The sequence below is a fragment of the Eulemur rufifrons genome, chromosome 24, assembly GCF_041146395.1.
Source record: "Eulemur rufifrons isolate Redbay chromosome 24, OSU_ERuf_1, whole genome shotgun sequence".
NCBI lineage: Eukaryota > Metazoa > Chordata > Mammalia > Primates > Lemuridae > Eulemur > Eulemur rufifrons.
In genome coordinates this window covers 6,827,750-6,838,788 of record NC_091006.1, presented here as the reverse complement: position 1 = coordinate 6,838,788, position 11,039 = coordinate 6,827,750, and the positions used below count along the sequence as shown (strand labels likewise).

Here is an 11,039-nt window from a genome sequence, read left to right as displayed (position 1 = left end):
GCGTGCTGCGGTCAGTGCCCAGACTAGACCCCTCTACTTCTCCTTTCCTGAGCCAAGGACGCTGGGGGCTGGGCTGACATGGGAGGTTCTGGGGTCGGACTCTGGGCTTGGCTGTGGCCCCTGGAAATGAAGTCCCTTCCCCTAGTTCCCGGTGACCCAGGGGTGCTGGCCCCCCTTCATAGACACAGAGTCCCAGTTAGGGGTTGGGGACAAAAGACAGCAAAAGTGGACTGAAGAGAGAGGTCAGAGAGACAGGGGGACACAGGACCACAGGGCCAGAGACACAGAAATAGCAGAGAGAGAAGGACAAAGAGAGACACAGGATATGAGAGAGGGACACACGCAATAGAGACACAGAGCAAGAGCTAGAAAAAGGAGCAGAAACAGGGACTACCCTGCACCTGGGACAGAGTCAAGGAGAGGTTGAGGAACAGGGGCCCAGACAGGACTCCACACCCAGGCCAGGTCGGGGAGGGCCCCTGGAACAGAGGCCATCCACACACGCAGTCCAAAGTCTACCCTAGACTAGGGAGGGGCGCAGGAAGGGGGGCAGCACCCGCAAGGTTCCGCCCTGCGCTCTCCCTGCTGGCCTCTGCTGCCCCCTGCTGGTCGGGCCGCGGTGCTGCGGCGGGAAGAACAGTCAGACAAGGCAGCGCTGGCTTAGGCTCTTCATTCCCTTTGTCCCTCCCCACCACCGCCTGCCCCACCACTTCAGAGGGTGCCCCCTGGCCCAGTAGGTGGTGCAGGTGTCTTGCCTGTGACCTTGTTAGCACAGTCCAGCAGGGCGGTGTGAATGTCCTTGGCACAAGCAATCTGGGCTTTGATGACCGCCAGGTACTGAGGGTAGGGCAGGCTGTCAGGTTGCACCGCGTCTGGCTTGGTGGCCGTGGGCACCAGTGTAGGAGAATGCTTGGCACTGTCACAACTCTGCGACAGGCACTCGTGTGCCAAGCGCTGTGAACAAGCAGGCAAAGGCGCAGTATCAGCCTCACTCCAGGTATTTGTAGCCCTACCCTAAGGGCCAGCCTAGGGTGGCCTGCTTGGCCTCTGGACTCCCAGGGTCTTGGAGTCAGAGCCTGGCACTGCCAGTCACTTGCTGAGCAATCCTGGGCAGGCAGCTGTTCCTCTCTGAGGCTCAGTTTCCTCCTCTGGAAAACGGTTTAATAACTACCTCTTCTACCTCATAAAGTGAGAACAGCAAGAGCAGGTGTGTGTGACACAGGCACAGGTCCTGGGACATCATTTTAAGTGCTGAAAAATGCCCAGGCTGCCTGTTGGTAGTGGCATCCCTGATGGAGGTACTTCTTACTCTACCCAAGACCTGAATACAGCAATTCCCAGGCCCCGTCTCCTTTCATTCCTCAAGTCCTCCTAGGGCTATCACATCCACACACACCACTCCGTTCCCACCTTTGCAGTGATGGCACCCGCATCTGTCCCCAGCCTCCCCTGACAATCCTAAGACCCTCATACTCTCCCACGAAACTGCTCCTCCTTCTAGGTCCCTGTCTCAGGGACAGACCCCCCATTCTAACCAGAGCCCTGGGACACAGCCTGGACATTCCTTCTCCCCCTAGGGTACATCACTCCCATGGCCTGCACACACAGGCTCTCAAGTTCCCATCTGCCTTTTCCCCCGTCCTCATGGCCCTGCCCTGGTGGAGCCTAGTCCAAGCCCACCTGGATCCTGCGTGGCTGCCTCCTTGGGCTCTGGACTCTAGTCTTGGCCCCCCTAACCCAACCTTCACTTGCCAGGCAGAAGCATATTCCTAAAAAGGAAATGGGTCCATGTTCTTGCCTGCTTGAAACCTTCCATGGGTACCCAGTGCCCTCAGGGTTATATTCAAAATCCAAAAAGCCCATGCCTACTACACCTCAGCCAGATTGAACTTCGTGACATACCTAAAGCAAATTTAAGGCAGAAGTTGTCATCTCTGGTTGGAACACAGTTCTACCACTTACCAGGCTGCTCAAACTCTGACGTTTCCTTCAAAACCGAGTCCAATATAATGAAGATCATGACACTAAACATTTGCTATATGTCTAGTATCATGTTAAATACTTTACAGGCATGATTTCCCTGAGTTTTCCCCAAAACTCAATTTTCCTAAGGAGGAACCCAAGGCTCAGAGGTAGAGACTGCTGGTCCTTCTGATCCCAGAGGCTGTACTTTTAGTCACTTGCCCTCCTCTCAACTCCTGCCCCTCTTCCCTCCTTTGTTCCAGCCTTGCTCAGATGTGCTCGCTGAGCCACTCCCTCCCCATCCCAACCCCAGGCTCCCACAGCCCCCTGTGCTTCCCCCATCCTGACCCCGACCCCTCTGCCTGTGCCTCCTCTACCACAGCCCTGACCACTCTGAGCTGTCACTGTTTGGGAGTATGCTTGTCACGCCACTGAACTGGAAGTTCTGTGAGGGCAAAGATTATGGCAACGCTGCGTCCCCAGCATTGGTGGGAGCACCAGTGGAGGTGCCTAGTGAGCGTGGTGAGTTCACTGATTGAATGAGGGTTCCTAAAGACCCTGGGGATTAAGGCGGGGATGTGGTCACACAGTGCCCAGGAGGCCCCTTACCAGGCAGAGCTCCAGCTGGTCACAGAGTGCGTAGAACTCCTCCAGGCACTTGTCAAAGCGCTGTATGGGTCCGTCACTGCTCTTTCTACAGCCCGGGAGAAAAGGGTGACTTGAGGAATGGATTCCCCATCTCTAGGACACCAGTATCTACCCAACCAAGTGTCCATCAGGAAACCAGGTATATTCCCAGGACATCGAGAATAGGACAGATGGGGTGGGCATGGAGAAAAGTTTCTACGGCTGGGGTGGTGATACGATATACTGGGGAAGGGGGCTGTACTCACTGTCCGTTGTCAATGTTAGTGTTCTGAATCAAGTTCTGGGCTGCAACCTTCATCAAGGTCTAGTCCAAAAAAAGAAAAAACAAACAAAAAAAAAACCACAAAAGAAAACCATGAGAGATGGAGAAAGTGAAGATACCTTTGGTAGAATCTACACTCTTCCTTAAGACCAATCTCAGGCCTCCTCTTCACGGGGCACCTCCAAGCCTCCTGACACTCCAGAGAGCTACACTCTTCCTTTCCATTCCTATAGTACAGCAATCACTACCCCATTTCCTTTGAGGCCAGTCCTCACCTGTGATTCTTGCCAGTAACCTCCTGGATATTCCTTAGGGTCCCCGTTCATCCACCCACCACAGAACCAGTCTATTCCTCAGGTTTTTTTTTTCTTTTTTTTGGAGACATTGTCTCAATCTGTCACCCAGGCTAGAGTGCCATAGTGTCAGCCTAGCTCACAGCAACCTCAAACACCTGGGCTCGAGTGATCCTCCTGCCTCAGCCTCCTGAGTAGCTGGAACTACAGGTGCATGCCACCATGCCCTGCTAATATTTTCTATCTTTAGTAGAGATGGGGTCTCGCTCTTGTTCAGCTGGTCTCGAACTCCTGAGCTCAAGCCATCCTCCCAGAGTACTAGGATTACAGGTGTGAGCCACCGCGCAGGCCTTTCCTCGGGCTTTTTTTTTTTTTTTTTTTGAGACAGAGTCTCACTCTGTTCCCCGGGCTAGAGTGCCATGGCGTCAGCCTAGCTCACAGCAACCTCAAACTCCTGGGCTCAAGCAATCCTCCTGCCTCAGCCTCCCGAGTAGCTGGGACTACAGGCATGCGCCACCATGCCCGGCTAATTTTCTATATATTTTTAAATTCTTTCTACTTTTAGTAGAGACGGCGGGGGGGTGGGAGTGGGTGTCTCGCTCTTGCTGAGGCTGGTCTTGAACTCCTGAGCTCAAGCAATCCTACTGCCATGCGCCACCATGCCCGGCTAATTTTTTCTATATATTTTTAGTTGTCCAGCTAATTCTTTCTATTTTTAGTAGAGACGGGGGTCTGGCTCTTGTTGAGGCTGGTCTCGAACTCCTAAGCTCAAGCAATCCTATTGCCTCAGCCTCCCGAGTAGCTGGGACTACAGGCATGTGCCACCAAGTCCCGCTAATTTTTTCTATATATATTTTTTAGTTGTCTTTCTATTTTTTTTTTTTTTTTTTTTTTTTTTTTTTTTTTTTTTAGTAGAGACGGGAGTCTCACTCTTGCTGAGGCTGGTCTCGAACTCCCGTGCCCGACTCGGCCTCCCAGAGTGCTAGGATTACAGGCTTGAGCCGACGCATCTGGCCTTTTTTTTTTTTTTTTGAGACAGAGTCTCGCTTTGTTGCCCAGGCTAGAGTGAGTGCCGTGGCGTCAGCCTAGCTCACAGCAACCTCAAACTCCTGGGCTTAAGCGATCCTCCTGCCTCAGCCTCCCGGGTAAGCTGGGACTACAGGCATGTGCCACCATGCCTGGCTAATTTTTTCTATATATATTTTAGTTGGCCAGATCATTTCTTTCTATTTTTAGTAGAGACGGGGGTCTCGCTCTTGCTCAGGCTGGTCTCGAACTCCTGGCCTTGAGCGATCCACCCGCCTCGGCCTCCCAGAGTGCTAGGATTACAGGCATGAGCCACCGCGCCCGGCCTTTTTTTTTTCTTTTTAAACGGAGTCTCAGTTTGTTGCCAGGGCTAGAGTGCCGTGACGTCAGTCTAGCTCACAGCAACCTCAAACTCCTGAGCTCAAGCAATCCTACGATCCTACTGCCTCAGGATCCCAAGCAGCTGGGACTACAGGCACGCGCCACCATGCCCGGCTAATTTTTTCTATATATTTTTAGTTGTCCAGCTAATTCTTTCTATTTTTAGTAGAGACGGGGGTCTCGCTCTTGCTCAGGCTGGTCTCGAACTCCTGACCTCGAGAGACGCTCTCGCCTGGGCCTCCCAGAGTGCTAGGACTACAGGCGTGGGCCACGGCGCCCGGCCCTTTCCTCGGGCTTTAACGAGAGCCTGGCCTCTCCTTTAAATTCCTTCTCACTCAAGTTCCAGCGAATCGCAGCCCCAACATCAGCCGTCAACCGCACAGCTTCGTTTTGGCCTCACAGAAAAGAGCAAGTCCCACTCCTGTTGCCTGCCTTAGCGCTCTCTCCCTGCCTAAACAGCCCCTCGGCCCGCCTGCTTGGATTCAGACTACCAAATCCCGCTGGCTTCTCGCAGCTGCCAGCCAATCACCTGTAGACTCTCCTTCAGCTGTGGTATGAGCATCTTATAGCGCTGCACAGGATCGAAGTCCTGTTGCTGTTGCTGCAGAAGCCCGCTCTGGGCAGGGCCCACCAGTTGTGCCGGCGGTTGCGGCTGCTGCTGGGGACCCGGACCGCCAGCCGAACCCGGACCGGATACACCAGCAGCCGAGGAAGCCGCTGAAGCCTGCTGCTGGGGCGCAGCCATCCTCCTCGCTTAGAGCGCCGGAAGTGCGTCACAAGTGCGTCTCTCCCAGTTTCTTTCTAGCGTCTCCATCTCTAGTCCCTCGTTTGCTAGTTAGCCCCGCCTCCTAGACAATTCAGCCAATGGGGGGAAGACGGTACTCCCACCTTCCATCGCTCTCAAATCCATCGTTCAGACTGAGATATTTTTGCACCAATCACAGGAGGTCTACTCTTCCTCACTCCGCCCTTTACACTGCCGCTCACCAATCCGTGTGTGGTTCCGATCCGGACTCTATTTCCCCGAAGGCCTTGCGGCCTGAGGCGACCTGTCGGGTCCTCGGCGTCTTGGCGGCAGTTGGTGGAGCCGGAGCTTCGAGTCCGTCCCCGGTGCTGCCTGCACGTTTACCTGAGTCTCGCCCGGAGCTGTTCTCGGCAGCTCACCTCATCCCAACCCTCTCCCGACAGAGAGGGCGCCAACCCGAGCCCTGCCCTGATCAGGCGTCCACCGAAGTTGGCACGCCCCTCTGCGTCTCCCTGCGGCACAGCAAGGACCCTGTCCGGGCTGCCGTCGCCTCATCGCTATGGCGCCCACCATCCAGACCCAGGCCCAGCGGGAGGATGGCCACAGGTAGGCGCCACACCGCCTGGCTCTACCGCTTTCCTCTGTGTCTGTCAAGGTTTCAGAGGGCGGGGGATCGGGCGAGGGTTTCTGTTTAACAACGTCACCAGCCCCTCAGGTCTCCACGTTACGACACGGAGCGCTCACCTTTGACGGAGGGGGCGGGTTCCTTCTGGGACGCAGGTGTTGCCCCCTCCTCTGCCATCAGGTTCGGTAATTAAGCTCTTGGGGACTCTCTTCAGAAGGGATTGAGGTTTGGAGACTCCTCTTCCAAAAACGAGTATTTGTTTCTTTATTAAAGTACTAGAAGATATCTCCTCCAAAAGGGATCGAGCACTTGGCCTCATTCATTAAAGCATTTGGAAACAACTTTCTCCAAAAGGAGTTGAACACTTGGCTCCCTCCATTAAAACATTTGGAGCACCCCTACCAAAAGGGATTAGCATGTCACCCCTCCTGCCTTTTAAAAGTTTGGAGAAGCCTTTTTCACTCTCGTCAAACCCATCCTCTCCATCTTTCTATCATTGTTTCTCTGTCTTGCCCACCAGGCCCAATTCCCACCGGACTCTGCCTGAGAGGTGAGCCCCACTGCGCTTTCCCAGGAGTAGGGCAATGGGGGCTGGGAGCAGAGGTGGGGCAGCAGGGGCCCGGTTTTGAGGCACTGTGTTCCCAGGTCTGGAGTGGTCTGCCGAGTCAAGTACTGCAATAGCCTCCCTGATATCCCCTTCGACCCCAAGTTCATCACCTACCCCTTCGACCAGAACAGGTGAGACCAAAGTCAGGGATGGGGAAACTGAAGAATATTCAGAGTTCCTTGAAGGCAGGGACTGCTTGTCTCATTGCTTTCTCTTCAGGGCCTAGCACAGTACCCTTAGCACACAATAGTAGGTGCTCAATGAATGTTTGTTATTGAATAAAGCAAACAGTGCCCAAGTCCCTTCCCATTGGGGAGCCAGCCTTCAGACTCCAACATGGGGGTCACTCTGATCTGAATTCCTCCCCGGAGAAGCTTAGCCTCTGGGAAGCAGGGACACAAGGAGTGAAGCTGCTTTCCAGAAATCATAATGGGCATGTTTCTTCACCCAGGTTTGTCCAGTACAAAGCCACTTCCTTGGAGAAACAACATAAACATGACCTTTTGACTGAGCCGGACCTGGGAGTCACCATTGACCTCATCAATCCTGACACCTACCGAATTGACCCCAATGGTGTGTGGGTAGACAGGGAGAGTCTGCTCTAGGCCAGCAAAGGCCAGGCCTGGGCCTCCTCATGGTCCTCCTGCCCCCTTGTTCTCTAGTTCTTCTAGATCCAGCTGATGAGAAGCTTTTGGAGGAGGAGATTCAGGCCCCCACCAGCTCCAAGAGGTGAGAGCATACCAAGTGGGTATTAGGGACTGGTTGGATGGGCTCTACAAGCAGGAGGGTGGTGGGGTCCTGAGCGTACCTGATCTCCTACCCCAGATCACAGCAGCATGCGAAGGTGGTACCATGGATGCGTAAGACAGAGTACATCTCCACTGAGTTCAACCGTTACGGCATCTCCAATGAGAAGCCTGAGGTCAAGTAAGTTGCAAACAGGAAGGGAGAGAAGGTGAAGCTTTCAGGTGTGTCTAGGGGCCTCTAAAAGCCTTTCTCTTTACTCTTAGGATTGGAGTTTCTGTGAAGCAGCAGTTTACCGAGGAAGAAATATACAAAGACAGAGATAGCCAGATAACAGCCATTGAGAAGACTTTTGAGGATGCCCAGAAATCAGTAATTGAGGGACTGGGATGGGGAGAGGGCAGACAAAAGTGTGGTTCCAGAGTTCTTCCTCCTCTTCCTCACCCTGTTTTGCCCCCACCAGATCTCCCAGCATTATAGCAAGCCCCGAGTGACACCAGTGGAAGTCATGCCTGTTTTCCCAGACTTTAAGGTCAGGCCCAGGGGAGGAGGTGGAGAAGGACAGCCTCCCATGTCTGCCTGTTCTGGTCTAACCCCAGTGCCCTCCATTTCCCTAGATGTGGATCAACCCATGTGCTCAGGTAATCTTCGACTCCGACCCAGCCCCCAAGGACACGAGTGGCGCAGCTGCATTGGAGATGATGTCTCAGGCCATGATTAGGTAAGTGGTCCTGCTGCCCACCTTGGCTTGCCCTTTGCCCCTTTGTCCTCACATTTCACTGCCCCTTCTCTCCCCGAACCAGGGGCATGATGGATGAGGAAGGGAACCAGTTTGTGGCCTATTTCTTGCCTGTGGAAGAAACGTTGAAGAAACGAAAGCGGGACCAGGAGGAGGAGATGGACTATGCACCAGATGATGTGTGCGTGGGCTGGGGTTAGGTTGTGGGGATTGAGAAGTGTGTTCCCCTTTCTCATGAGGAAAAAATGGGACTGAAACTGTGCCCTCATCCACAGGTATGACTATAAGATTGCTCGGGAGTATAACTGGAACGTGAAAAACAAAGCCAGCAAGGGCTATGAGGAAAACTACTTCTTCATCTTCCGAGAGGGTGATGGGGTTTACTACAACGAATTGGAAACCAGGTACTCGGCACACTCCTATCTGAATAGCCTGGATCTGTGCTTCTCAAGACCCTGGGGCATGCAAGAGCCACCTCAGAGGTCCTTTGTATTTAATGATTTGTCACATGCATTCATAAGCAAGAGCACCAGATGCCTTGGCACGCACATGGGCTGGACTTACATGAGAAGCCAGAAAGAAAATCTTTACATAATGCTGGAGACATTTAGAGCTTTTGTGCAAGGTAGACAGCCAAGTTTCCCCAGGTATTAGTAAGAGACTTCATGTGAAAGTAAACAGAGCCAAAGTATAGAGTGATGCATAAGGTTAACATGAATGTTTTAAATGAAATGCTTGATACTCAAGTCCAAAAATGACTTCAAAACTCCTTCCTGATGGCTGAAAGTTACCGCAGGGGCCCTTGGTGTCAGAGTTGGGAAAGCTTGACTTGAGTTTTTATTTAAAGCAGAGATCACAGATTCTGACCCCATAAGACAGGCAGGAAATGTAAAAGCAGTGGGGTGCTAGGGTCTGAGTGACCTCGAACTCTGGGCAACCTCCAAGGGGCACCACAACGAATTTACCACAGTGGTCTCACAAGATACTAATACCCTATGTTTACTGTACCGTTTCTATGTTTAGACACATAAATATTTACCGCTGTGTTATAACTGCTTGCAGTATTCAGTATAGTAACACGCTGTTCAGGTTTCTAGCCTAGGAGCAATAGGCTATACCATAGAGCCTAGGTGTGTAGCAGGCTGTTCTATCTAGGTTTGTGTAAGTACACTGTGATGTTGGCATGACGGTGAAATTGCCTAACAACATATTTTTCAGAGCATATCCCCGTCACTGATCAACACATGACTGTATATATGTAAACACCTGCCCCCCCCCCCCCACATACACATATGGTATAGGGCAACCAAACTGGTACCATGGGAACCATCATCCTTCCCCCCTTGCCTCCAACCCCTCAAGTCCCTTTTATTCAATGTGTCTTTATTCTGGTCTATTGTGGGCTAAGTATTGACTGGAAACCAAGTCAGACCAGACCCCTCACTGGGTAGGGTCTTCAAATACATCTTCCATTCCTCCCCCTAAACTTGCCCACTGCAGAGTCCGTCTTAGTAAGCGCCGGGCCAAGGCTGGGGTTCAGTCGGGTACCAACGCCCTGCTTGTGGTCAAACATCGGGACATGAATGAGAAGGAATTAGAAGCCCAGGTAACAAGCACCATTGGCCCAGGGCACCCATGAGGAGGGCGGTGGTGGGGGAGGGGCAGAGGTCCAACAGAACACCCTCCTTCCTCTCATGCCAATCCTGCTGCTTTCAGGAGGCACGGAAGGCCCAGCTGGAAAACCACGAACCCGAGGAAGAAGAGGAAGAGGAGATGGAGACAGAAGAGAAAGAAGCTGGGGGCTCAGGTAAAGCTGGACAGGCCAGATTTTGGGAGCCCGGGGAGGGTGGGAAACTGGGTCTCACCTCTCCCTGCTCCCTCCCAGATGAAGAACATGAGAAGGGCAGCAGCAGTGAGAAGGAAGGCAGCGAGGATGAGCGCTCAGGCAGTGAGAGTGATCGGGAGGAAGGTGACAGGGATGAGGCCAGTGACAAGAGTGGCAGCGGTGAGGACGAGAGCAGTGAGGATGAGGCCCGGGCTGCCCGGGACAAAGAAGAGATCTTCGGCAGTGATGCTGATTCAGAGGATGATGCTGACTCTGACGACGAGGACAGAGGACGGGCTCGAGGTGGCAGTGACAATGATTCAGACAGCGGCAGCGATGGTGGTGGCCAGCGGAGCCGGAGTCGCAGCCGCAGCCGCAGCGCCAGTCCCTTCCCCAGTGGCAGCGAACACTCAGCCCAGGAGGATGGCAGTGAAGCTGTAGCTTCTGATTCCAGTGAAGCTGACAGCGACAGTGACTGAGTCCAAGGCTTTCAGGGCTGGTGCAGATGCCGTTATTGAGCAGGAAGGCTCTTTTCTAGTGGTTTGTGAGCCCTTCACTCTGTTCATCCCCACCCCAAACTTTGCTGTTAATAAAGCCAGCTTCTCTTTACTTCCTCTCCCAGCCCCTGTCCCGTTCTGCCCACCCCCCACCCCAGGCACTCAAGGACCTAGAAACAAGGGCCAGAGGCAGGGCCACAGGGGTTCCCATAAAATGTAGCACAACAAAGGTCAGAATTCTTTTTGTTTTCTGTTTTTTTTTTCCAAAATAAGCCCAGACCATTAAACAAGTGAAACTCAACAAATAAGTCTTCTCCAACAGCGAGAAAAACTGTACAGTTACTCAAAGCTGATTCTGCCAGTGGGGCTGGGGACAGAAGTGGGTGGGGAGGGTGAAATCATGGAGGAGGGCCTGGGGAGTGGGGGCGGGAGCAGGATAGGGTCAGAGTCCTGCCCATCAGAGTGGGGCCGCCTGCGTCCTGCACACTCTGCTGTCAGGTGGGGGGAGGGGGGGCGCAGCTCTTGCCTCCCTTTGTGTGTGAGAAGGCGTCCCTCACCGCCTCCCAGTGCCAGGCAGAGTCAGCTCACCCTGATGGGGCCTGAACAAGACAGGACTGGCTAGGGAGAGGCGAGGGTCCCATGAGAGGGACACCCTGCTGATTCCAAACGAGGTGGCCCGTCCATC

The 11,039-nt window shown here is 53.4% G+C and overlaps 2 protein-coding genes across 3 annotated transcripts; one reads left to right on the top strand and one right to left on the bottom strand.

The window, feature by feature from the left end:
• Positions 1–655: 655 nt before the first annotated feature.
• On the bottom strand, positions 656–5,342 carry MED29 (mediator complex subunit 29). Its single transcript, XM_069457300.1, has 4 exons — positions 5,102–5,342; positions 2,856–2,914; positions 2,572–2,656; positions 656–954 (listed from the first exon to the last, which is right to left on the bottom strand). The coding sequence occupies exons 1-4, from the start codon at positions 5,315–5,317 to the stop codon at positions 712–714; spliced, it is 603 nt and encodes a 200-aa protein (XP_069313401.1). The 5' UTR covers positions 5,318–5,342; the 3' UTR covers positions 656–711.
• Positions 5,343–5,635: 293 nt separating this feature from the next.
• Positions 5,636–10,726, top strand: PAF1 (PAF1 homolog, Paf1/RNA polymerase II complex component). Of its 2 annotated transcripts, XM_069458346.1 has the most exons (14): positions 5,636–5,923; positions 6,463–6,492; positions 6,588–6,680; positions 7,001–7,122; positions 7,212–7,278; positions 7,375–7,476; positions 7,560–7,665; positions 7,757–7,825; positions 7,911–8,014; positions 8,097–8,213; positions 8,308–8,436; positions 9,533–9,638; positions 9,749–9,839; positions 9,918–10,726. In XM_069458346.1, the coding sequence occupies exons 1-14, from the start codon at positions 5,877–5,879 to the stop codon at positions 10,334–10,336; spliced, it is 1,602 nt and encodes a 533-aa protein (XP_069314447.1). In that variant the 5' UTR covers positions 5,636–5,876; the 3' UTR covers positions 10,337–10,726. The 2 variants fall into 2 exon arrangements, with proteins under 2 accessions (XP_069314447.1, XP_069314448.1); XM_069458347.1 differs by lacking the exon at positions 6,463–6,492 and having other exon boundaries at positions 5,667–5,923; positions 10,102–10,352.
• The last annotated feature ends 313 nt before the right edge of the window (positions 10,727–11,039 follow it).

Coding starts and splice junctions, on each gene's coding strand:
- PAF1 (XM_069458346.1), top strand. CDS start 5,877: ATGGCGCCCACCATCCAGACCCAGGCCCAGCGGGAGGATGGCCACAG. Junction 5,924..6,462: donor CAGCGGGAGGATGGCCACAG/GTAGGCGCCACA, acceptor CTTGCCCACCAG/GCCCAATTCCCACCGGACTC. Junction 7,826..7,910: donor CTGTTTTCCCAGACTTTAAG/GTCAGGCCCAGG, acceptor CCATTTCCCTAG/ATGTGGATCAACCCATGTGC.
- MED29 (XM_069457300.1), bottom strand. CDS start 5,317: ATGGCTGCGCCCCAGCAGCAGGCTTCAGCGGCTTCCTCGGCTGCTGGT. Junction 2,915..5,101: donor AGCTGAAGGAGAGTCTACAG/GTGATTGGCTGG, acceptor TTTTTGGACTAG/ACCTTGATGAAGGTTGCAGC. Junction 2,657..2,855: donor ACTAACATTGACAACGGACA/GTGAGTACAGCC, acceptor CCCGGGCTGTAG/AAAGAGCAGTGACGGACCCA.